General features: G+C 46.7%; 1 protein-coding gene across 1 annotated transcript; it reads left to right on the top strand.

The window, feature by feature from the left end:
- Window positions 1-15,099: 15,099 nt before the first annotated feature.
- Window positions 15,100-22,670, top strand: ADGRF3 (adhesion G protein-coupled receptor F3). Its single transcript, XM_064573513.1, is given in 12 exon segments — window positions 15,100-15,107; window positions 15,217-15,431; window positions 15,927-16,104; window positions 16,598-16,839; window positions 17,393-17,602; window positions 18,314-18,457; window positions 18,631-18,827; window positions 19,232-19,411; window positions 20,541-21,825; window positions 21,828-21,922; window positions 22,393-22,434; window positions 22,521-22,670. Coding segments are annotated over 12 exon segments (2,946 nt in total).
- The last annotated feature ends 3,153 nt before the right edge of the window (window positions 22,671-25,823 follow it).

Here is a 25,823-nt window from a genome sequence, read left to right as displayed (position 1 = left end):
AATCCCTATCAAAATACCATCCACTATTTTCACAGAGCTGGAACAAATAATCCTAAAAATTGTTTGGAACCCGAAAAGACCCCGAACAGCCAAAGGAATGTTGATAAAGAAAACCAAAGCTGGGGGCATCACAATGCCTGACTTCAAGCTCTATTACAAAGCTGTAATCATCAAGACAGTATGGTACTGGCACAAAAACAGACACATAGATCAATGGAACAGAATACAGAGCCCAGAAATGGACCCTCAACTCTATAGTCAACTAATCTTCGACAAAGCAGGAAAGAATGTCCAATGGGAAAAAGACAGTCTCTTCAACCAATGGTGTTGGGAAAATTGGACAGCTACATACAGAAGAATGAAACTGGACCATTTCCTTACACCACACACAAAAATAGACTCAAAATGGATGAAAGACCTAAATGTGAGACAGGAGTCCATCAAAATCCTAGAGGAGAACACAGGCAGCAACCTCTGTGACCTTGCCGCAGCAACTTCTTGCTAGACACGTGTCCAAAGGCAAGGGAAACAAAGGCAAAAATGAACTATTGGGACTTCATCAAGATAAAAAGCTTTTGCACAGCAAAGGAAATAGTCGATAAAACCAAAAGACAGCCGACAGAATGGGAGAAGATATTGCAAATGACATATCAGATAAAAGGCTAGTATCCAAAATCTATAAAGAACTTATTAAACTCAACACCCAAAGAACAAATAATCCAATCAAGAAATGGGCAGAAGACAGGAACAGACATTTCTGCAAAGAAGACATCCAAATGGCCAACAGACATATGGAAAAGTGTTCAACATCACTCGGCATCAGGGAAATACAAATCAAAACCACAACAAGATACCACCTCACACCTGTCAGAATGGCTAAAATTAACCACTCAGGAAACGACAGATGTTGGTGAGGATGCGGAGAAAGGGGAGCCCTCCTACACTGTTGGTGGGAATGCAAGCTGATGCAGCCACTCTGGAAAACAGTATGGAGGTTCCTCAAAAAGTTGAAAATAGAGCTCCCTGCAACCCAGCAATTGCACTACTAGGTATTTACCCCCAAAATACAAATGTAGTGATCCAAAGGGGCACCTGCACCCCAATGTTTATAGCAGCAATAGCCAAACTATGGAAAGAGCCTAGATGTCCATCAACAGATGAATGGATAAAGATGTGGTGTATATATACAATGGAATATTACTCAGCCATCAAACAAATGAAATCTTGGGGGTGCCTGGGTGGCTCAGATGGTTGAGCATCAGCCTTTGGTTCAGGTCATGATCCCACGGGCCTGGGATCGAGCCCCGCATCGGGCTCCCTGCTCCACAGGGGGTCTACTTCTCTCCCTCCCTCTGCTTCTCCCGCTGCTCAGCTCTCTCTCTCTGTATCTCTGTGTCTCGAATGAATAAATTTAAAAAAAATGAAATCTTGCCATTTGCAGCAACATGGATGGTACTAGAGGGTATTGTGCTAAGGGAAATAAGTCAATCAGAGAAAGACAATTATCATATGATCTCACTCACATGTGGAATTTAAGAAACAAGGCAGAGGATCATAGGGGAAGAGAGGAAAAAATAAAACGACAAAATCAGAGAGGGAGACAAACCATAAGTGACTCTTAATCATTGGAAACAAACTGAGGACTGCTGGAGGGGATGGGGGCGAGAGGATAGGAGAACTGGGTGATAGACATTAAGGAGGGAACGTAATGTAATGAGCACTGAGTATTATATAAGACTGATGAATCACTGACCTCTACCTCTGAAACTAATAATACATTATATGTTAATTAATTGAATTTAAATAAAAAATAATTTTTTTAAAAAGAAAGAAAAAAAAGAATGGCCAAAAGAAGTTCTCTAAACAAAAGGAAAATGATAAAAGACAGAGCCTTGAATCATCAAGAAAAAAGAAAGGACATGGCAAGCAAAAATATGGGTAAATACAATGGGCGTTTGTCTGAGTTTTCTAAATTATATTTGCCGGTTTTAAAAAAATATAACACTGGTGTGGTTTTAAATGTATGCAGAAGAAATATTTAAAACAACTATATTATAAAAGGGGGAGGGAAATGAGATACAAAAGAAGGTAAGAGTTCTACACTTTGCTCAGAATGGTAAAATATGGATACCAGTAGAAACCTCAATCGAGGGACATCCTACAAAATACCAAACAGTCTATAGGAGCCTAAGGAAACATGATGGCTCAAGGTATTGTGATTTCTGGATGAGATCCCAAAATAGAAAAAAGACATTAGATTTTTAAAAACTGAGGAATCTGAATAAAGTACAGACTTCAGTTTAAAATAATGTACAAAGATTAGTTCATTAATTGTGGCAGATTTACCATACTAATGTTTATAATAGGGTGTGAATATATGAAAACTCTCTCTACTATCTTTGCAATTTCTCTGTAAATGTATAACTATTCCAAAATTAAAAGTCTCCTTTAGGGCGCCTGGGTGGCTCAGTTGGTTAAGCGACTGCCTTCGGCTCAGGTCATGATCCCGGAGTCCCGGGATCGAGTCCCACATCGGGCTCCCTGCTCAGCAGGGAGTCTGCTTCTCCTTCTAACCCTACCCCCTCTTGAGCTCTCTCTCTCACTCTCTCTCTCTCAAATAAATAAATAAATAAAATCTTTATTAAAAAAAAGTCTCCTTTAAAAATTGCTACACCATAAAAAAAAAAACTTATCTTTTAGCAGAAAAAGCAGAAGGATGAATCAAATAATCTTTTTTTTTTTTAAGGAGCCCAGCATGGAGCCCAGTCAGGAGCCTGAACTCATGACCCCTAGATCAAGACCCTGAGATCAAGACCTGAGCTGAGATCAAGAGTCAGACACTTAACCAACTCAGCCACCCAGGCACCCCCAAATATTAGGTTCCATGTTTAGTGTGGAGCCCCATGTGGAGCTCCACACTAAACAGGAAGGTTTCCTCATCTCCCTCTTCATCATCATCATCCATTTTAACTATAACATCTAGAAAATAATATACTTGTCATCTGTGCAGCACCACGAATTAGCAGATGTTAATCTTTTGCCGCGCATGTTTCAGGACTTTTGTTTCTTTTTGTTTCAGCTGAAGCTCCAGATCTTTACTATCTCTTTCCCTTTTATCCCCAGAGGTAACCACTATCTTGAGGTTATCATTCCTATTCATATTTTATACTTTCATTACATATGTTCACATCCAGATTCAATACGGCATTATTTTGGGTATACGTGTGCGTATGTGTGTGTACTTAATGGTATCCCACTGTTCCTAACCATTTACAACATTATTTAGACTTAACATTGTATTGAGGTTGATCCACATCCATACATATAGATCTAGTTCATTCATTTTAATTTCTGCTTGGTTTTAAAGTATGGTGGGGTGCCTGGGTGGCTCAGTCAGTTAAGCATCTGCCTTTGGCTCAGGTCATGATCCCAGGGTCCCTGGGATGGAGTCCGAATTGGGCTCCCTGCTCAGCAGGGAGTCTGCTTCTCCTTCTCCCTCTCCCCCTCCCCCTTCCTCGTGCTTGTGCGCGCATGTTCACTCTCTCTTTCTCTCAAATAATCTTTTAAAAAAACAAAAAATAGAGTATGGTGGTACGTTGTAAAATTATAATTTGTTTATTCATTCTACTATTTGTGTATGGTAGGTTATTTCCACTTCTTGGGCCGTTCTTTAATAAATTTCCTTTCTAAAATTTGTTTAAAATTCACAGTCTCAAGAAAAAACAATCTGAGAACTACATTAAGTAAAAAACAACTTATTTGTTTTTGTGTGAGAGAGCAACATGAAAGTTGTGGTCATTTCATTTTTAAAAACAAGAACAGGAAACATAATACTTTTAAAGTAAATAACTCAAAAGCAAAGTATACAGTTCAGTTCATTTCATGACCAGAAAAAGAGCCATGAGTACTTTCAGTTTCTAAATTACACATTGTCTTTAAGTATTTTAACAAGCCTGCAATGCTCTAGTAAACTAAAATCAAAGATGCTTTTTTAAATAAATTGTTTCTTTTCTTGCCTTTATATTTTTAATATAACTATACTATTGTTGCCCTAACACTGTGGAATTGTAATTGAATGCAAACTCCTATTTGGTGGGATTTATTCTTTAGGTGTGAGATAAAGGTTCAAACTAACTCTACCCCATATTGGAGACTCACCTTCATTTTTATTTGACCTGAGTATTGTGTGATCAATTCACTTCCTATTGGCAATTGTGACCCATCAAATGGCCTCTACCCATCTCATTACATCAGTTAGACTTGAGGACGTTGGATTTTATCCTGTAAAGGATGTTTTATTTTAAAGATTTTATTTATTTAACAGAGAGAGCACAAGCAAGGGGGAGTGGCAGAGGGAGAGGGAGAAGCAGACTCCCTGCTGAGCAGGGAGCCCGACATGGGGCTCGAACCCAGGTCTCTGGAATCATGACCTGAGCCAAAGGCAGATGCTTAACTGACTGAGCCACCCAGGTGCCCCCATAAAAGATGTTTTGAAGTATTCTAAGAATACTTAGCTCTTCAGGGCGCCTGGGGGACTCAGTCGTTAAGCGTCTGCCTTCGGCTCAGGTCATGATCCCAGGGTCCTGGGATCGAGCCCCGCGTCGGGCTCCTTGCTCAGTGGGAAGCCTGCTTCTCCCTCTCCCACTCCCCCTGCTTGTGTTCCCTCTTTCGTTGTGTCTCTCTCTGTCAAATAAATAAATAAAATGTTTTTTAAAAAAAAGAATACTTAGCTCTTCTATAATGCATTTAGAGAAGGATTTAGAAACACATATAATAATGGTGACTATAAGAGTGCCATCCATCTGGGGCACCTGGGTGGCTCAGTCGTTAAGCGTCTGCCTTCGGCTCAGGTCATGATCCCAGGGTCCTGGGATCGAGCCCCACATCGGGCTCCCTGCTCTGTGTAATCACTCCCCTCTGCTTGTGTTCCCTCTTTCGCTGTGTCTCTGTCAAATAAATAAATAAAATCTTAAAAAAAAAAAAAAGAGTGCCATCCATCTGCTACAAAGAAAACAATGTTTTAAAGGAATGGATGTGATTGCCATTCTGTAATTCATTTAGAGAATTTTTTTTAAAACAAATGTAATAAAGGGGCGCCTGGGTGGCTCAGTCGGTTAAGCATCTGACTCTTGATTTTGTCTCAGGTCACGATCTCAGGGTTGTGAGATTGAGCCCCACATGGGGCTCCACACTAAACATGGAACCTGCTTAAGATTCTCTCTCTCCCTCTGCCCCTACCGCCCTCTAAAAAAAAAAAAAAAGTAATAAAGATGGTTATAAGAGCTATGTGCATGCTACTTTGAGAGGAGTGTGTTATTTAAGGGAATCTGTGTCATAAGCCTTCTGTAATACACTTAAAAATGTGTTTAAAACACATGCAATAGAGAGATGTATAAGTGTGCTATATGCCTGCTAACTTGACAAAGTATTATTCTAGAGTAATTTGAATAACTTGAGAGAGAAAGAGTTCAGGAAGACCCCATTGAGTTTGAGGAACTCCTGGCATCATCTCCCAGTTGTGCATGCCTGACTCCGACCCTAAATAGCATATCATACACTTAGAACTACAGTGAGACAGACCATCACCAGGGCCCGTACTGGCCACTGGGGGGGCATATATGCAGCAGATCTGAATAGCACTGCAAAGGCATTTGGAAAGGGAACTGATGTTAAAAATACAATGCACAGTAGGTTGGTCAAATCTCATGACCTGAACCAAACTGGATCAATCCCTACTAACACAAAAATATCAACATTTTCCATAGGATTTAAACAACATAATATCAAATGTCCAGATACAATCCAAAATAACTTGGCATATAAAAAAATAGGAAATCTCAACTCACATGGGAAGAAAACAATCAACAGACAGCAATGCTGAAATGACACAGATATTGGAATTATCAAAAAAAGATATTAAAGCAATTATTATAAAAGTGTCATAAGTATGAATATTCTTGAAATGAATGAGAAGATGAAGTCTCAGTGAAGAAACAGAAAATAGAAAGATCCAAATGGTAGTAACAGTAATCAAAAAATTTTTAAATTGCTGCATGGATTCTATTTGTTTCATATTGCTTCTATAACAAATTACTACAAATATAGTGATCTGAAACAAAGCAAGTGTCATATCTTACAGTCATGAGGATCAGACAACTAAAGTGAATCTTAACAAGGTTAAAATCAAGATGTCAGCAGGACTGCATTTTTTTTGGAGGCTCCAGAGAAGAATCCATTTCCTTGCCTCTTCCGGCTTCTTAGAGGCTGCCTTCATTCTTTGGCTCACGGTCCCTTTCTCCAGCTTCAAAGCACATCACGCCCACCTCTGCTTCTGTTACAGATTTTCTTTTTTGTCCCTCACAGTCCTGTGTTCCTTTTATAATGATGCTTGTGATTACACTGGGCCCACCCAGGATAATCTTCCTATCTCAAGATCCTTAACTTAATCACATCTGTTACAACAGAGAGAGAAAAAAAAAATTGAAAAACTGAACAAAGCTACAGGGGTCTATGAAAGAAATAATACAGGGGGAAAGAAAGTCTAATATCTGTCATTAGAGTCCAAGAAAGAGAGGAGAAAGAATGTGGTGCAGAAAAAATATTTGAAGAAATAATGGCTGAAATGCTCAAATTTGATTGGGCTACCTAAAGCTACATATGCAAAAAGTTCAGTGAATCCAAAACAGGATAAGCCTTAAAAAAAAAAAAAAAACCCAGCCCAGCCACGTCATAAGTTTCAAGACAAAGGAAAAAAACCTGAAAGCAGCCATAGAAATGATACATTACTTACAAGGGAACAATAACTATGGATTTTGCATTAGAAACCATGAGGGCCAGAAGAAAATGGAACAAAATTTTAAAGTACAGTTGATCCTTGAACAATTTGAGAGTTAGGGGTGCTAAGCCCAGCACACTCAGAAATCTGTGTATACCTTTTGACTCCCTAAAAACTTAACCACTAATGGCTTACCGTTGGCCGGAAGCCTTACTGATAACATAAGAAGGTAATATATATTTTGTGTGTTCTATATATTATATATTGCATTCTTACAATAAAGTAACTTAGAGAAAACAAAATGTTAAGAAAATCATAAGGAAGAGAGTGGAGGGGGATGGGCACAAAAGGTGAAGGAGAGTGGAAGGTTCAGGCTTCCAGGTACGGAATGAATAGGTCACAGGAATAAAAGGTACAGCATAGGGAATAGTCAATGGTTTTGTACTAGCTAGCGTTGTATGGTGCCAGATGGTCGCTATACTTGCAGTGAGCATGGCGTAAGGTATAGAGCTGTTGAACCACTCTGTTGTACATCTGAAACTAACATAACATCATGTGTCAACTACTCCAAAAAAACAAGAAAGAAAATCATAAAGAAGAGAAAATGCATTTATAGCACTGTACTGTATTTATTGAAAAAGGTTGCACGTAAGTGGACCCACGCAACTCAAACCCATGCTGTTCAAGGGTAATTCAACTCCTTCATTGTAATGATGTGAAAAGCGAGGTCTCTGGAAAGATGAAGTGACCATCTTGAATCACAAGGTTCTTTAATCCTGTAACTTAATATGATAACCACTTTTCCGCCATCACAGCTTCCTTGGCTTTTCTGAGCATGTGTCCATACACATTTCTCTAGATGCTCTAACTAGCTCAAGCAAGAAGGGGTCCCCTAAAAGAAGTTGGGGTCCCTGATGGAACTCAAGATCAGGAGTGCAAAGGAGCATCAAGAACAAACTAAAGTTGGGGCGCCTGGGTGGCTCAGTTGGTTAAGCGACTGCCTTCGGCTCAGGTCATGATCCTGGAGTCCTGGGATCGAGTCCCGCATCAGGCTCCCTGCTCGGCGGGGAGTCTGCTTCTCCCTCTGACCCTATCCCCTCTCATGCTCTCTCTATCTCATTGTCTCTCTCAAATAAATAAATAAAATCTTAAAAAAAAAAAAAGAACAAACTAAAGTTGAAACAATGGACTCTCTTCTTGTTCTTTCTGTTTCTGTCCACACGTTAGCCTCCCTCTTCCTTTGAGTGCGGACCATTTCCCCAGTCCACAAGACCGAAAACCAATAGCTGCTGAGATTTACTTGTTGCGGGTCCAAGCTCAGGCCCTCACTAGGTCCCGGCTCTCAGAATATCTCAGAAGAGAGAAATGTTCCAACGTGGCATTAGATGTGTCCTCACTGACTGTAGTCGGGGAGCCATAGCACGACTGTATAAAGTGACTGCTTCCATGGTAAACCTGGGATGATGGGTGGAGGGTAATTCTAGGAAGTGAGTCAGAAAGTGGAATGAATGCGGTTAACAACAGGCTTCCAGAACAAGTACCTACTATTTTTTGCTCTTGGCACACATTCCCCTAAGGCTTGTAGCAAGGTGTTGAAACAGATTGTCTAGGTTTACCGATTTTATCAAATCTACTCATTTGTATATTTTGTCATTAGTTAAATGAAGTTTTCCAGTTTTCTCTTTCACTAGAATATTGAAATAAATCTTGTTATAATCTTGCATGGCGTTGGCATGGAACGTTCCTCTTTTCTTCTCATGTTTCCACCAAGGGGAGGGAACTTCTCCTCCCCAGAAGGATATATAGTCTTTGTTCCCTCTTCCTCTTCCCCAAGTAAAAAGTGATTTCACTGCTTGGTAAGACATGCAGAATAAGCTCTGGGTGCTCCCTCTTTGGGAATGGCCAGTCCTCCAGACTTATTCTGAGCAACCCCGTCCCCACAAGGGAGACCCAGAGATGCCTGGCTATGTCAGGGACTAGCTAGGTAAATTCAGTTGAGAGAGGATGGATTGGGAAGTGCATCTGGCTGAGACCCAAACCATCTTCTCTCAGTCAGCTCTTCCAGTAAGGAAGCTGTTCTTGATGCCCAGCTGTCTGATTCCTGTGTCTGCTTCTGCATTAGTTGCCCTTTTTCAAACCTTAACACATAGTTGTTTGCTCATAGAAAAAAGAACTGTTCTTCTTTCGTTCAGTTATATTACCATCTTGCAGCCTTTTGTGATTTGTATAAGACAGTTCATATTTTTCCTTGTAGATAACAGCTTTGTTCCCAATGGTCACATTTGCTGAAGTAAGGACATCTAGATAAGTAAGGTATTCATGAGCTGACTTTGAAAGAACTGCTTGATTCTTACGCACATACTCTCCATACTCCCTCCTGTTTTTATATTGTATTCGTTTCCTCTCCTCCTTAGGAAAAGAAGCCTTTTTGAAGAACTGTCTTCTTTGTGGGACCAAATGCTATCTCATACTATCTTTAATGCATTTTTGTGGCTAGAAGTTCCTATGATTCTATATATATATTTTTAAAAGATTTTATTTATTTATTTGACAGAGAGAGACACAGCGAGAGAGGGAACACAAGCAGGGGGAGTTGGGGAGGGAGAAGCAGGCTTCCCCCTGAGCAGGGAGCCCGATGCGGGCTCGATCCCAGGACCCTGGGATCATGACCTGAGCCGAAGGCAGACGCTTAACGACTGAGCCATCCAGGTGCCCCTGATTTGATATTTAAATTGATCAATCTTAATTCCCTTTGTCTAAATTCCTTAGATTCAAAGTCAGAAGACCTGGCTTTAAACTTTGGTTCTGCCATCCACTAGCTGTGTGATATCCTGGTTCCTTTTCCTTTTCTATAAAGTGAGAGAGCTGGAGTAGATGGAGTAAATATTGAGGTAGGGAAACTGAAAAGGCTCCAATTCTGCTATTTTCCTGCTAGGACCTATTTACTCACATTCTGTATTTCACCTGGCATCTGAGTAAAAACCAGAGAAGCTACATTCCCACTCCAAGGGGAAAACAAGAGAGTTAACCATTCACCGAGTTTCATCCTTGGCCCCCAAACACGTGACAATAGCTAAGAAGAGCCGGATCCCAAACATGTTCTAGGACGTTAGCTTCAAACAAACCTCAGCTGATGCTAACATCAATGCTCCCTACCTTCAACAGTTTATGAAATAACACTATAATTCACCAGTCACTCCCCTTTGGTCAGACCCTACCCTGGATTCCTGAAGGAACACATATCCAGGACCCCTTTCCAATGTAAACCCCTAACACCCAGCAACAAGACTAATTCTCCTTTCCTTTCCGAGTCTCCCGGACACTAGGTCTGCTATTCTCCGTCACTCACGCTATTCAGTGAACTCTGTTTTCACGTCCTTCTCGCTCTCGTTTGACTTCGATCCTGTGCAAAGCCGAGGAGCCTCTTGGCTGGGCCTGTGGGACCCCCCCTCTGGATCCTCGGACTCAACCTGGCTGCTTCAATATCTCAGTTAAGGTCCCTTCCCAATCTAACAACCTATCATTTAATATTTCCAATAATGTCGTGCCATGTCAGGTGGAAAGAGAAAAGCAGTTAGGATTCATATGGGATAAAGGTCTAAGCTACATTTATTCTTTAGTAATCTATTAGTAGTTTACATAGTAACGGAGGTAAAACCTCCTAAAATAACCTGTTTGGATACAGATAAGAGAAGCCCAGATTACAAACCTTTGTTATCAAAGACCCTGCTGAATGGCCTGGAGGGCTCAAAGCACAAAGGAATGAAAAGGAAATTTCTTTTGCCCAGGGTGCAATCTGGGAGCCCAGAGAAACGGCCAGAAGCGGTAGAAACTTACTCGTTTCCAAATACTGTTAGGTATGTAGGACAGAGGCCAATAGCCTTACGGTTGACCTTCCACTTGGGAGTAGGTAGGTGGCAGCAATTAAGTACCTGTTTGCCTGAACCCCACCCTAAGCCAGAGACCTGATTCAGCCTCCAGGTGCTTCCTGGCAACCTGGGACACCTGGGCAAACCTGACCGACTCTGAACCTTGTTGATCTACAAGGAAGGAGTTGAGACTATAAGATCATTTTTTTAAAGATCTATTTATCCATTTAAGAGAGAGAGAGAGTGCGTGCACGCAAACAGGGGCGTGGGAAGGGACAGAGGGAGAGGGAGAGAGAGAATCTCAAGCAGACTCCCCACTGAGCTGGGACCTCCCCCCTCCCCAGATTACAACTAAGATGAAATCAAGAATAGGTCACTTAAGGGCGCCTGGGTGGCTCAGATGGTTAAGCGTCTGCCTTCGGCTCAGGTCATGATCCCAGGGTGCTGGGATCGAGTCCCACATTGGGCTCCCTGCTCCTTGGGAGCCTGCTTCTCCCTCTGCCTCTCTCTCTCTGTCTCTCATGAATAAATAAATAAAATCTTTAAAAAAAAAAAAAAGAATAGGTCACTTAAGCGACTGAGCCCCCTGGGCACACCAAGATCTGGTATTTTTGTTAGGACTTTTTTTCCATTATGGAATATAAAATTGAAAAACAGAACATAGAAAAACATGCCAAAACCTACCATTTAGTTACAACCACTGTTAATGTCTTGATGTGCTTCTTTTTTCTTTTTTTAAGTAGGCTCCGCACTGGTCGTGGAGCCCCACGCTGGCCCAAACTCACAACCCTGAGATCAAGAGCTGAGCTGAGATCAAGCATCAGATGCTTAACCAACTGAGCCACCCAGGCGCCCCTTGGTGTGTGTCATTTTTCCATTGACTCATTTAGAACAAATATCACTTAAGGCCCCTGGTGCACGGTGTGAAGCCCTGAGGAATCCTGAGGTAAAGTCAACGGACACTTCCTAGAGCCTGTAGCATTTCCTTCCGATCTTTTCTCAGTGTTTTTTTTGTACAGGCAAAAATGTTTGAAACTTCTCTCAAATTACAGAAACAGTTCCACCTCTCTCTTCTGTCGTCCTTGCTCCTTGGCAGACCCTGTCGAGCACCATCCAGGACAACCTTAGGCTTGGACCGATGCACGCTGGTGACTGTGGCAGATGCTGGTGGTGGCCCATATCCCCCTGGACCCTCTGAGACCATCTGCGGCCGCAGTGGGCAGTTCCCATAATGCTGATGGCAACCCCCTTCACGTTCTCAAACCTGACTCTTCACCATTCTCAAATCGATTATTTTTTTTATTCTTATGTTAATCCCCATACATTACATCATTAGTTCTAGATGAAGTGTTCCATGATTCATTGTTTGTGCATAACACCCTCAAATCGATTAACAAAGTCTTTGTTCCCATGCATGTCATTCCTGTGTGTCAGCTGCGCCTCGGCGGCCGTCCTAGCAAGGGGACAGCTGAAGAGGTGGTGGAAGTAGAAATGTATTGCGGCTAGATTTTACCATAGGTATTGTGTGCGCATGTGAGTGCTTATGCGCCTGCGCGTGTGCATGTTTAAATCCACTCTTTTCTTACTTAGGAAAGTACATGCCTATGTTTAGAAAAAATATATATCAAACAGATGCATCTGCACCCTTAACCCCCTTCCCCAGATGCAACAGTTGCCAACGTTCTTGATGTGTTTTTCCAGAAATATCCTAGGTATAAAAAGCACAGATATTGAATATAGATTCCCTTTTTTAGGTAAAAGGCAGCATAATATACACTCTACACTTCACCATATATATTGGGACTCACCCCAAAATAGAGTTACCTCACTTTTTTTCCACAACAATGTTCAGTTGTTTGGAAATGTCCCTTTTTTTTTTTTTAAGATTTTATTTATTTGACAGAGAGAGACACAGCGAGAGAGAGAGGGAACACAAGCAGGAGGAGTGGGAGAGGGAGAAGCAGGCTTCCCGCGGATCAAGGAGCCCGATGTGGGATTCGATCCCAGGACCCTGGGATCATGACCTGAGCTGAAGGCAGTCGCTTAACCGACTGAGCCACCCAGGCACCCGGAAATGTCCCTTTTGAATGGACATTTTGGTTGTTTAACTCGTTTGCTGTCACAAACAACTCTGCCTTGAACATCCTTATACACACATTTTTGTATACATGTATCACTACACTTTTGTCAACACTGAATATAATCAATGTCTTTTGATATTTAGTAGGTGACAGTTATTTTCTTATTTCATTTTTTTAATTTTTTCTTTTTTTGTTTTCTTATTTTTGTCTGTTTTTTCTTTTTTTCAGTTTTATTTTCTTTTTTCGAAGTGGATTTTTTTATATGTTTATCAAACTGTTGATAATTATTTTTCAGTAAACTGACTTTTTCTATTTTTTGCCCATTTTCCATCTTCCTAATGTAAGATAAAAAACTCTTGTGTTAAGGTTGGCCCCTTATTCAATCATCGTGCTACAAACATGTTGTCTTTTGCCTTTTTACCCTATGTGCTTTTCATCCCCAATTTAAAACTTTTTAGACAGCCTAATTTATTTTCTTTCTGGCTTTCTGGGTTTTGTGTCTTGTTTGGAAAAACCATCCTCCCTTCAAAACTATTTTGTGAAGTTACTTAGTAATTTATCCCAGCATTTTTCTGGGTCCTTAGTTAAATTTAAGACTCTGGAAATTATTTTAGGCTAGAAATCAGCCCTAATGTTTGTCCTTTCTACCTTGGCTCTGAGATCAATGATCCAGCTTCGCAGAAGTTTCAGGACAATCCAGATTTCCCAGGTCCCTGGCTTATTGGCATATTGCTGGTTGTGACCTAGGACCCCCAAGCCCTCTCCTGTGCACCGAGTTCTTGGTTTAGAACCCAGGGGGAACCTGCGCAGACCACTGTCACTGGGGCACATGGGTTCCAGGTGGCCTCACTGGGACCTGGGTGCCCATGTGACTCGGTCACAGACTGTAGCACTTCCTCTGTAAATTCGGCTGGCTCCCGTCCCCTCTTCCCTCCCATCCCAGCTGTGCTGAGCCTTGCCAACTCTTCTCTGAGGACATTTGCATCATGCAGCAGCTGGAGGACTCTGGAGGACTGCTTCGCTGAGCCATGGTCTGTTCAGCTGCCTCCGTGGGGCTCCTGGTCATGACTCTCCCCCTGGTGAGGTCACCAGTTGCTCAAGCGTCTCAACCTGTGAGTAAGCCTGCGGCAAGTACCCAGGGAAGGTCTACAGAGCTGACATAGGGGCCTATCAGCGTGAGAGGCAGCAAGGTGTGGATGAAGGGGCAGGTGGAGGCGTAAGGGCTGGAGGGAGAGGAAGTACTGTAAAAAAGAGAGGCCAGTTTGTTATAAAATCTCTGAGAGGTCCGTCTTATTTTCCAGGGTGTGGGATAGCTTTTGTTTCTTCGAGTCACTGTGAACTCCAGTGATGCCAGCTACATTTTGGATAAAGGTTCTCCCAGTCAAGCTTATAATTTAAAAATGGAAAGAAAAGAAAAATTTTCCAGCATAGAGGACAGGAGAGAATCTGAAGAAAGACAGCAAAGTCAAGATTAGCACTTTTTGATCTCTGTTTTCTCCCAAGAAGACATCTGTATCGCTGTGTGTATCCGTATCCATATCTATATCTGTATCTGTTTTTAGATAGTACCCACATTCACATACAATTTTGAGAGAGGGGGGAGTTGGTGAGGAAATAATTTACAGGAACCAAAGACTAAGGGAAGATGCTGCCTTATGCTCGCCCTTGTGGCAGTTTCTATGGAGAGAACAGAATTCCCCAAGCCTCTGGGCCCCAGCCAGCTCTGCCCGGCCCTCCCAGCTGGTGTTCCAGACACAGCCATTTCAATTAGCCTAGAGGCCCAGGGACAGGTAAATTCAGGAAGGAATTAAGCAAAGCATGTTGACTCTCCAGGGTGTGCCTGGTTCCTGGGTTCAGGTGGGATTTGCAGGCCTTGGCAGAGTCCTTGGGGTTGCATCCCTGGCGCCTCCTACCAGAAGCCTGCTTTCCTCTCCTGATGTGCCTGCTTGATTCTGGCTAGGCAAAAAGAAGAGCTTCAAAGAGATGGAGTCACGCCAAATTACTCGGGCTAGCCCGAGCCCCCTGGGGAAGAAGGTGTCCCTGGAAGAAACCTGGGGTCAGCATCCTCTCAGAGGTCTCTCCTCTGTTCCAGGCACAGAGTCAGGCTGGAGGGAAATTGGGGCAGCAATTGGACCAGAGGAGTGGAGAAGGTGGTGAGTGGATGGAGTGGACAGGAGGAGGAAGGAGGGAGGGGTGGGAGGGCAAGGGGGGAAGACAGGGAGCAGGGAATGAGGCTGAAGAGGACCCACGGAAGACTGGATCCATGGCTGGCCACAGTGGACACTCAGGTCCAGAGGCCAGTTCTCTAGCTGTGAGGCCTGGAGAAAATCATTCATCTTGGAGAGCCTCATCTATAAAATGAGGGGATGGTGACATGGAGCTGTATGTGAATGCAACGTAGCTAGTGAGGGGTTATGGCCCTCTCCAGTCTTGTCAGCTCCTAGCTGGGCTATGGGAAGTGGGATCTGCCCGGGGTCCAGTGACCAGCCAGATGTGGGAGGCAGAAGGGGACCAGCCCATGGCCTTGCCACCTCTCCTCTACAGCTGCCCCCTCTGCTCCTGTAGAATCAGTCCTGGCCTCGGTCTTTGTACAGCTGGACTTGCCAAATCAGACCTGGCCACTGGCACTCTCCAGGACCCTGACTCACCCCCTTGCCTCGGCTTCCTCTTTCCCAAGAACTCTCACTGGCCTCAGCCTCACAACAGGTAGGGCGGATTCTATGGAGCCCTGCCTCTCAGTGGGCCTTCCACCACTTGTGGGGGATGGGGAGCTCAGAGAGAAGGGGGCACAGGCTTCCCAGGTCTCCCACAGCCAGCTCGCTTAGACCGCTGCCGACCCCTCCCATTTCCTGGAGGGTCTCCATGGCCCAGCTCCTTCCTCACCTCCCCACCAGACAGACCCTTCCCTTCCTGTTCCATGTCCCCAACTTCTAAACTTTGGCAGAGGCCCAAGAGGCAGCCGGTGGTGGGCTGGGAGTTCTCTGACCCCCGACCCCACCCCTGATGACTTTGCCCAGCAGGACCTCTGATGACTTTGCCCAGCAGGACCTCTGCTGCTTTGAACCCTGAGTGAGGAGGCGGTCCCGGATGGCTGAGGCTGTTGTGACTTTGGGATGGTCCCAGCCCTAGAGTGGCTCAGGCGTCGGAGGACTGGCTCTCTCATACGGCCTGCGCACGTCTTGTCCCCGCCCTCTGCCGCAGAGTGTAACCTCCACAGCGATGGGCAGACCTATTGTGCTTGCCTGTCTGGGTACCAGTGGAACACCAGCGTCTGCTCCCGGCACCCTCCCTGCGAGCCCGCCCACAGCCACAGGCCCTGTGGCTGTCTGGTCCTCGGCGCCGCTGAAGCCGGCTCCTGCCAGTTGCTGCCACCTGGTGAGGAGATTTGGGAACTTGGAAACCAGTGGGCCCCTGGGAAAGAAAGCCTGTGTTTTCTCCTCTCTAACCCCTGTATTTCGGCCAGCTGGCCCAAGCCCAGGAGCTCCGCTGGGTGGGAGAATCGCCGGTTATCCTGGCGGGTCACAGCCTCAAGCTTGGGACTGAGTAGTGAGACTAATGAACAACAGGGCTCCTGAGACACATGGACAAGGAGAGTAAGGGCTAGAGTGACAGCTGTTGACCCTAGAGGGCCAGGAAGGGGCTCCAGCAGCCCCAGGTCCCCTAGGGGAGGGGAAATCGTGGGCCACAAGACTTCCCCGATTGGTTCCCAATGAAGGGTCCTCATCTGGACCGCAGCAGCCACTCTCGTCCAGGGACAAAACAAAACAAAACAGTACTGCGGGCAGTGGGGAGGGAGTGACGAGGAACGGGCTTCCGAAGATGGGGAAGGAGTCGGCTTAACCGCAGAGGCCACAATTCCTGCTCCAGGGGGTGCCTGCCTTCTGCCTCCCTGCAGTCCCCGGACGGCTGAGCCTGACCTCCTCGGTGCGGACACCTGGCGCCACTCTGAACCTGACCCTTGTCAAGAGCCGTGAGACCACCAACCTGAACTGGTTCCTGCGGCACGCGGGCAGTCCCACACCCATCCTCCTGCAGCCAGGGACACATGTGTCCCTGGCCTCTAGCCCGGGCCAGGCTGTCCTCAGCATCCTCAACGCCTCCCATAGATGGGCAGGTAGCCAGCCTGCCCTTCCTTTCATCTCTCTTCTCCTCTGCCTTGCCCTTCTCTTTGTCCTTCTCTTCCCCTGCTTCCCTCACCTTCCTCCTCCTCCCTCTCTTCTCCTTCCTGCTTTTCTCTCCCCTTCCTTTCCTTTTGCATCTTTCCATTTATTCATTCTGGGGAAACAAAGGCTAAGGAGCCCACTAATGTGAACAATTTTAACAGGAGAATGCTGAAGGTGGGGTGTCAATTTCGGCAGAGAACAGACATTGTGTTTACTTCAAGATGTTCCAGTGGCCATCAGGTGGTTCGGGAAGGGCATCCCCTCGCAGGAAAGAGGTTCACTTGGAATCCATGGCTCCAGGCTATTAAAGAAAATGTCAGGAGCCTCTCCTCCAGGCCTCTTCCTCCTAGAAATCCTTTCGGGGGCGGGGATCTTTGTTGCTGGGCTTAAGGAGAGGCCGGGCCGGGAAGGCAGACCTCAGGTGTGGCTTTAGAGGCAGCAGAGCTTCTGTGGCACGGGTGGGGGCCGGAGGAGCTGGGAGGTGCAGCAGGTGTGTATCTGCAGGTGAGTACACGTGCTGCTTCGAGGCTCAGGGATTCAGATGGGAGCTGTCCCAGGTGGTGAAGGTGCCCCTGCAGGCAACCGATGTGGCTCGGCTTCCAGACCAGCTCTCCATTTCCTGTGCCACCTGCCCTGGCTTCCAGCTGACCTGCTGCATCCCCAGCACGCACCTGGCCTACGCAGCTTCCTGGAGTCCCAGGGAGGGCAGCAAAGGTACGGAGGGGCTGTCGGGGCCGGGGGACAGGCGGCAGCTGGTCTCCAGGCCGCTGGCTCTCCAGCTCGCAGGAAGCAGAGGCTGCAGTTCAACCTGGGAGTTCCGGGTCCAAGTCCAACCCTGTTTTTACCCCACAAGCAATCCTAATTGTATTGATACAGCAAAAACCACATGAATGTAGATATGTTTTTTTTTTTAAGATTTTATTTATTTATTTGAGACAGAGAGAATGAGAGACAGAGAGCATGAGAGGGAGGAGGGTCAGAGGGAGAAGCAGACTCCCTGCCGAGCAGGGAGCCCAACGCGGGACTCGATCCCGGGACTCCAGGATCATGACCTGAGCCGAAGGCAGTCGCTTAACCAACTGAGCCACCCAGGCGCCCTGAATGTAGATATGTTTGCAGAATGTTTTCACACAATCTTAATGAACTCTTGCAATATACTCTGTGAAGCTCTTTTGGTGATAGTCCCCATTCCACAAATGAGGAACCCGGCTTCAAGTCCTGGGGCTAGTTAGAGACCCCCAGGTGTCCCTCCCCAAAATCCAAGCTCTGCCTTCATAGTTTGATGCTCTCGTACCGCTCAGTTCTTCCGCACTGCGTCATCTGCTTCTGAAGTTGCTAGAAAGACTGAAAGGACATCTCTGGGCCTGCTGGGTTCTAGGTCTATTCCAGGCCCAGTAACTGTTCCCTCTCTCGTGTTATCTTCAGCCTCCTTAGTCAACAAGCCAGGCTCCCGGCGCTTTGTGCTGGCCGTTCACAACTGCCCTGTGGCTGACGCCACGTACACTTGTGAGCTGCAGAGCCCAGGACTGACCCCTCTCAGGGTCCCCATCTCTGTCACCGTCATCCAGGGTACGTGGGACTTGGGGTCCAGCCGGTTGACCTCTTACTGCTTGCCCTGCGTGCTCCTTGACGTTTCCCTGCACTGGGCCGCACAGCCCGTCTCCAGAGCCTGAACAGGTTTCTGCCCCAGAAAGGCTGGGGCTGGACTGTGGTTGCCGAGCCTCGCTGATATCATTCTTCAGATGGAGACACCGCCTGCCCTGAGGACTCCTCAGCTGTTGCCTGGAAAGTCACCAAGGCTGGCCACGTGGCACAGCCCCCATGTCCGGTGAACAGGACAGGCACAGTGAAGCGGACCTGTGGGCCTGATGGGACGTGGGAGCCCATTCACAGCAGCTGCTCAGACCCAGAGCTCCTGGCCTTGCATCACAGAGCCCGGGTAAAGCTTCAGGCCCTGCTGCCCACAGGCCTCACCCTCCATGACCTACCCCTTTCTCACTCGGGACCTAGCTTCAGAAGCCTTTCCCTCTGAGGCCCGGCCTGAAGGTCACTCACCTTCTCTGAACTGGAGCCCAGCAGAGCCAGGGAGTGAGGCGGGGGCCGGAGAGTGCCCAGCATTCTCATTGTGGGGAGTGTGCTATTCTCCAAACTTAATCCCACCAAATGTCTGTTCCATTAACATGGGTGTCAGTTCCTTCCATGTGGCTCACTGGATCTTTGCTTCCTGTCCCTTTGGGACTGGTGCGGGGATGGGGAGGAAAGAGCTGGATGGAGGAGGAATGGCCCCTCCCTCGTGAGGACTTGCCCACCCCAGTCCCCAATTCCTGCTGTCTTGTGTCTCAGCTGCTACGGGCAGGCCAGGGCTGGCCTGCTGGGGAGGTGCCACAGATCCTGGCATAGCTGTCGGAGCACGTGATGGCAGTGAGCTCGCCCTCTGACTTATTGGCAAGGCTGGGCACCATATCATTCCTGGCCAAGGTGGTGGTGGATGCTAGAATACAGCTTACCCGCAGGGCCCTGGAGGTGAGCTCTCTGAGCCACGGCAGGGGCCAGCTGGGTAGTAGGGGCCTGAAGCTCTTTACCTCTGGGCACTTCTGTCCCCCTGACATCATCATGGGCTGTCAGCCAGCAGACCTTTCTAGAGTCTGAGTGTCTGCTTCCCTGGTCCGTCTCTCCTCTTGGACACCAGTCTCAAGGCCATGAAATGTGGAGAAGGTCTGATGCTGATAACACATGGGAGGTCAGGAAAGGCAGGAAGGGGTGTGAAGACGTTGAGTTCAGAGGCATTCATGCACATGCAGATGCGCGCATATGATGTGAAGCACCCCCCCCACGCCACCCCCTGAAACACACACACACGATACCTACATGGAGATACTCAACCACTCTTGGCTTGGCTGGACTCACCTAAACCGGCTCTCAATATGGGCAACAGTTGGTGACCAATAAGAGGCATCCAAAAGGATAATCAGGGGCAACGACACAACACACTTCCTATCTGGGAATGTATATCACATGTGGGTGGATGGACGTGCATGTGCCCTTCTACTTCAGAACATCATGCCCTCTACCACTGGGTACCATTCTTAGCTTTACAGACCTGTAGGGGTCAAGGAATTGGAAAGGGGCCCCTTAGGGCCTGGGTGGCCCGAGGGATGGAGGGGAGAGAAAGACTGTCAGATGGAGAGGCTGGGTTGCATCAGGAGACCACATACTTGAAGTCACCCCAGTGGTGAGCTGAATAGCTCCCCATTCTTCCCATATAGAAACTCTTCCTGGGGCGCCGGGGTGGCTCAGTGGGTTGGGCGACTGCTTTCGGTTCAGGTCATGATCCTGGAGTCCCGGGATCGAGTCCCGCATCGGGCTCCCTGCTCGGCGGGGAGTCTGCTTCTCCCTCTGACCCTCCTCCCTCTCATGTGCTTGCTCTATCTCATTCTCTCTCTCAAATAAATAAATAAAATCTTTAAAAAAAAGAAACTCTTCCTTCACAGGTCTGTCTTCCTCTCCCCCTTTCTCTCCACCCATGGGTCTTCTGCTGGACTAGGAAAGGTGGCTTTGGGGCCTAGAGTTCCCTGTGCCCCTAGCCCAGTGCTATGGGCTCTAGCGGCCAGGGCTCATCTCTCTTTTGGGATCTCTCTGTTGGGCGTCACAGGCTCTCCTGAAAACCACAGACAAGGTCCTAGACATGGACACCGGCTCTCTGTGGGCCCCAGCCCAGGCCCAGAAGCCCTCAGCGGGCTCAGATTTCCTGCTGGCTGTGGAGACCCTGGCACGCAGCCTGTGCCCACAGGATCACCCCTTCTCCTTCAGCTTACGTAACGTGCAGCTACAGACCCAGCTCCTTGGACCTGCGTTTCCTGCTGACTACAGAGCCTCCTTCTCCACTCAGGCCCCATTGCGGGCATGCATTCCTAGGCGCTCACTGGCCCCACTGGGCCATAATGGAACAAACATCAGTGTTACTAGCATGCTACTGCGGAAACTGGACCATCTTCTGCCCTCAGACTATGGCCAAGGGCTGGGGGACTCCTTCTATGCCACTCCTGGGCTGGTCCTCTCCATCTCCATCAGGGCAGGTGGCCAGGCCTTCAACCAGGGAGAGGTCATCATGGACTTCGGGGACACAGCTAGCACTCCCCACTGTGTCTTCTGGGACCATGATCTCTTCCAGGGCAAGGGGGGTTGGTCAGATGAAGGGTGCCAAGTGCAAACCGCTCACGCCAGCCCCACCGCTCAGTGTATCTGTCAGCACCTCACTGCCTTCTCCATCCTCATGTCCCGAAATACTCTTCCAGAAAACCCCACCCTGGGGCTGCTGAGTCAGGTGGGCTTGGGGGCCTCCATCCTGGCACCGCTTGTGTGCCTGGGCATGTACAGGCTGGTGTGGAGAGCCGTGGTACAGAACAAAGTTGCCTACTTACGCCACATGGTCCTGCTCAACGTGGTGCTCTGCCTTTTGGCTGCGGACACCTGCTTCCTGGGAGCCCCACTGCTTCCTCCGGGACGCCAAAGCCCACTCTGCCTGGCTGCTGCCTTCCTCTGTCACTTCCTCTACTTGGCCACCTTTTTCTGGATGCTGGCTCAGGCCCTGATGTTGGCCCACCAGCTGCTCTTCGTCTTCAGTCAGCTGTCCAAGTGCCGAGTATTCTCCCTGATGGTGGTCCTTGGCTATATGTGCCCAATGGGGTTTGCAGGTGCTGCCCTGGGCCTCTACCTACCCCAAGGGCAATACCTGGGGGAGGGGGCATGCTGGTTGAATGGGAAGGGAGGGGCACGCTACACCTTCGTCGGGCCAGTGCTGGCTATTGTGGGCATGAACGGGCTGGTACTAGCCATGGCTGTGCTGAAGCTCCTGAGACCTTCGCTGTCAGAGGGGCCCCAGGTGGAGAAGCGCCATGCCCTTCTGGGGGTGACCAAAGCCCTGCTCGTTCTCACCCCGTCTTCGGCCTCACCTGGGGGCTGGGCCTGGCCACCCTGCTGGAGGAAGTCTCCATAGTTCCTCACTACATCTTCACGATTCTCAACACCACCCAGGTGGGTGACAGTGTGGTGGCTGTGTTTTTGCCCTTTTAGATGGTCTAAGTGACTGCCAGTCCCTTCTCAAGGAGGTATCATGGTGAGGCAGAAGAAATAGTCTCAGGAATTTTAGAAGACTTAGGTTTGGATCCCATTTCCTCCGCTGACTAGCTGGAGAACTTTGGACAAACCTCTGTGAGCTTTGGTTTTCTTATCCGTAAAATAGTATCTGGTTTTGCCAGAGAAGTCAGGGAATTGTCAGTACTCAAAACTTTGAGATCTATCCTTTGTAACCAAAGCAGTGAGAGAAGTACCTGAAACTGATTCTATGCACCAAATGATGCGAATATGCAGAAAACTCTAGATGGGAAGCCTCGGGACATGAATTAGACAGGAAGACAGAGGCTAAAGGAAAAGGAGAGGGAAAAGAGTTGACTTTGGTTGATTCCTTCCTCCTTGACTAACTTATCCCCATATCTCTCTTTTAGGGTGTCTTCATCTTACTGTTTGGTTGCCTCACAGACAAGAAGGTGAGTCTGCCCACCTAACCCGTCTGACTTGCGGTGCCCAGGCCAGGACTTGGGCTGGCATAACCAGGGCGTTACGTCTCCTGCAGATACGAGAGGCTTTACTCAAACGCTTCTGCCGCACCCAACCCTCCAACTCCACCATCGCCCTAGTGAGTTGCTGGCTTCGAATCCTCAGTTCTCGCGCTGAGAGCAGGTTAGAAGCAGCTGTTCCAAGCCTTCCTAAGAGGCACAGCTAGGAGCCGAGAGGAGGTTGGGATTGTCTTTTAGAATGAGCATGTTTCAGGTTCAAACTCCCCAACAATGGAGAAAAGAGCCCCGTCAGAGCAGTCGAGAGTCAGGTTCCTGGGCTCCTGATTCCAACCTGGGCTCCTGGGGACTCTCTTTGTCCCTGGTTTCTCCATTTGAAAGTCTGCCTCCAGTTACTATATGAAGGGAATAGGTAGGATCGGTAAGCATGGGAGTCAGCGTAGCCGAGAGCAGAGTTCCTAGGATTACTGTGGCCCCGGCAGGAGGGCAGGTGAGAACGTGAAGATGGGTACAACCTCATCAAAGGAGAGTTGATGATAATAATAATAATCACCCTGCAACTGGGCCTTTCTGTCCCTTCCTAGGCTACATATGAAACCTACATCCCGGGTGCCTGGGTGGCTCAGTTGGTTAAGTGACTGCCTTCGGCTCAGGTCATGATCCTGGAGTCCCTGGATCGAGTCCCGCATCGGGCTCCCTGCTCCGCAGGGAGTCTGCTTCTCCCTCTGACCCTCCCCCCACTCATGCTCCCTATCTCATTCTCCCTCAAATAAATAAATAAAAATCTTTAAAAGAAAGAAAGAAAGAAAGAAAGAAAGAAAGAAAGAAAGAAAGAAAGAAAGAAAGAAAGAAAGAAAGAAAGAAAGAAAGAAAGAAAGAAAGAAAGAAAGAAAGAAAGAAAGAAAGAAAGAAAGAAAGAAAGAAAGAAAGAAAGAAAGAAAGAAAGAAAGAAAGAAAGAAAGAAAGAAAGAAAGAAAGAAAGAAAGAAAGAAACCTACATCCCAGAACACAGCAAAGGAAGAAGTGAAGATGCCAGGTGGGAAACAAGCCTTCCTGGGAGCAGTGTGAATGGCACAGAATGAAGCCGAGCGTAGCAAAGGGCTTCCTGGCGCAGAAGGCTCTTCTTCTTGTAACTGTCCCAGCCCAAGGGTTGGAAAACAGACTTTTCCAGCATAGACATTTCTGGATGGGATGGGGAAGGTGGAGGCCTCAGAGAGTAGATGGCATGGCATCTTCTATTGCTTTCACAGAAAGCTGGAGGGAATTTTACTACCACCAACCCTTGATTCAGTTCACTCAGGAAATTCCTTTTTTGCACTGTCAAATATTTAATTATCCTGAAAAACCTTTGCTTGGAAAGAATTGCCATTGGTGGGCTTGGTATCCAGAGGGGAGGGCAGCCTTGCAAGTTCTCCTTCACCAGCCCAGAGCTGCAGGGCGAGCCCTTTTATGGGGAAGGCAGAAGCTTTGAGTGAACCACACGAGCTCATGTTGCTCCTCCTCCAAGGGAGTCAAGGGAATGTGCCTGAATCCACGAGGATGGGTCCTGGCCCAATGCTCTGAGCCCTTCTGCCCTCCCAGAGCTCAGCCATTGGCAAAGACAGGCTAATGTTTCCACTAGTCACGTTCCTTTCTCTTGCAGGTCACCTGTCCCCACTAAACTATTCAAGCAAAAATAGCATGAAAAACTAGTCAAAACTACCTAAGGAATAAGCCTGCCTCTGCTGTAAACATAATCAACAGATATTAAAGCTCAAAATGATTGCGATTAATCATTTTGCAAGTCTCAACCAGTTTTTGACTAATCAATAGTTCATGTTACAGATATATTTGATAAAAATTGTTTTATCTTTATTCAATGATTTCCTTTCTGATTATTTCTTCTCTATGGCTAGCAAGAAAAAGGATGGCTTAATAACAGGAACTCTGATCTTCCAAACATTAAAGGTGAAGGGCAGATTTTGGTTCTTTTCAAAGTTTAGGAAAAGGTGAAGCTAATAGGTCCCTTTCTTTAACTTTCACAACAATATCAATATAAATGTAAGTTTCATAGACGTATGCATGTATACACCAAGTCACTGATCTGAGCACCTTTGTAAGAATGCATTAACAACTTTATTTTTTTTTTAAGATTTTATTTATTTACTTATTTATTTGACAGAGAGAGACATAGCGAGAGAGGGAACACAAGCAGGGGGAGTGGGAGAGGGAGAAGCAGGCTTCCCGCTGAGCAAGGAGCCCAACGCGGGGCTCGATCCCAGGACGCTGGGATCATGACCTGAGCCGAAGGCAGACGCTTAACAACTGAGCCACCCAGGTGCCCCTGCATTAACAACTTTAAAGTACAGAAGAAGTTACCACAGACTGCCAAGGATTAAAGTGACAAGATGACAAACACTGGCATTTAAAAGTCACGGGCTCAGGGTGCCTGGGTGGTTCAGTCGGTTGAGCCTCGGTTTTCCGCTCGGGTCATGGTCTTGGTGTCATGGGATCCCCAGTGCCAGGCTCCACTCAGCATGGAGTCTGCCTGAGAATCTTTCCCCCTCCTTCTCCCTCCCCCTCTGCTCCTTCCCACCCCTGGCATGCACACGCTCTCCCTCTCTCCAAAATAATAAAATATTTTTTTAATTATATTTTTAAAAAGTGACAGGCTCAAGATAAGACTAGATATGGAGAAGAAATATTTAAGAAAAGTCTTGAGAGGAAACAAGGACATCTAGCTGAATTAACTCAAGGAATCCACAAGATGATGACAGGGTTCTGAAAATTTTTCAACTGGAGAAATGAAAAGAATCCTCATGAATGAGTCTTTGTTTGTTAAAAAATTCATGGCTATTTTTATAAAATGCAAAGGGAACATTTTCTGTTGAAATGCAAATGGATATGCTGTTGAAAACGTTTTTCTTACAAACATGGATCTGTGTGAATATTTTCATTGTATATAAACCAGTGCAAATATTTCTCTAAATGAATTCATTTTTTTCAAAGAGAAGATACCAACTCAGCAGGGCGTTTGCAACATTTCTATGCCTCAGACCTGTCTCAGCCCCTAAGGGAGGCGGGAGGCAGGGAGCCACTGAAACAGCCAGGCCTCTGCCTGCGAGTTTCCCTGGCAACAGAGTCCTGTCTCAATCGCCCTTGCACTTCATTAATATTTACAGTCTTCATTTTTTTAATTATAAAATTATTTTTTAATATTTCAACTAATACACATTCACTTTAAAAGCAGCAGAGACTTTCTGAGCATGCTTCTGTAGAAATCTATGTCTTCATTCTCTTTCTCAAATGATGGCACATACCGCATGCTCTGCGGCTAAAAACACACTTTAGAATTGATCAATGAAATGACATGAAGCCTTTGT

Source organism: Mirounga angustirostris, unplaced genomic scaffold (genome assembly GCF_029215605.1).
Source record: "Mirounga angustirostris isolate CCGP_5_RB_7025 unplaced genomic scaffold, mMirAng1.0.hap1 SCAF_10, whole genome shotgun sequence".
In the NCBI taxonomy this organism is placed as follows: Eukaryota; Metazoa; Chordata; class Mammalia; order Carnivora; family Phocidae; genus Mirounga; species Mirounga angustirostris.
The sequence above is the reverse complement of the archived record's forward strand: the minus strand, read 5'-3'. Positions and strand labels throughout refer to the sequence as shown.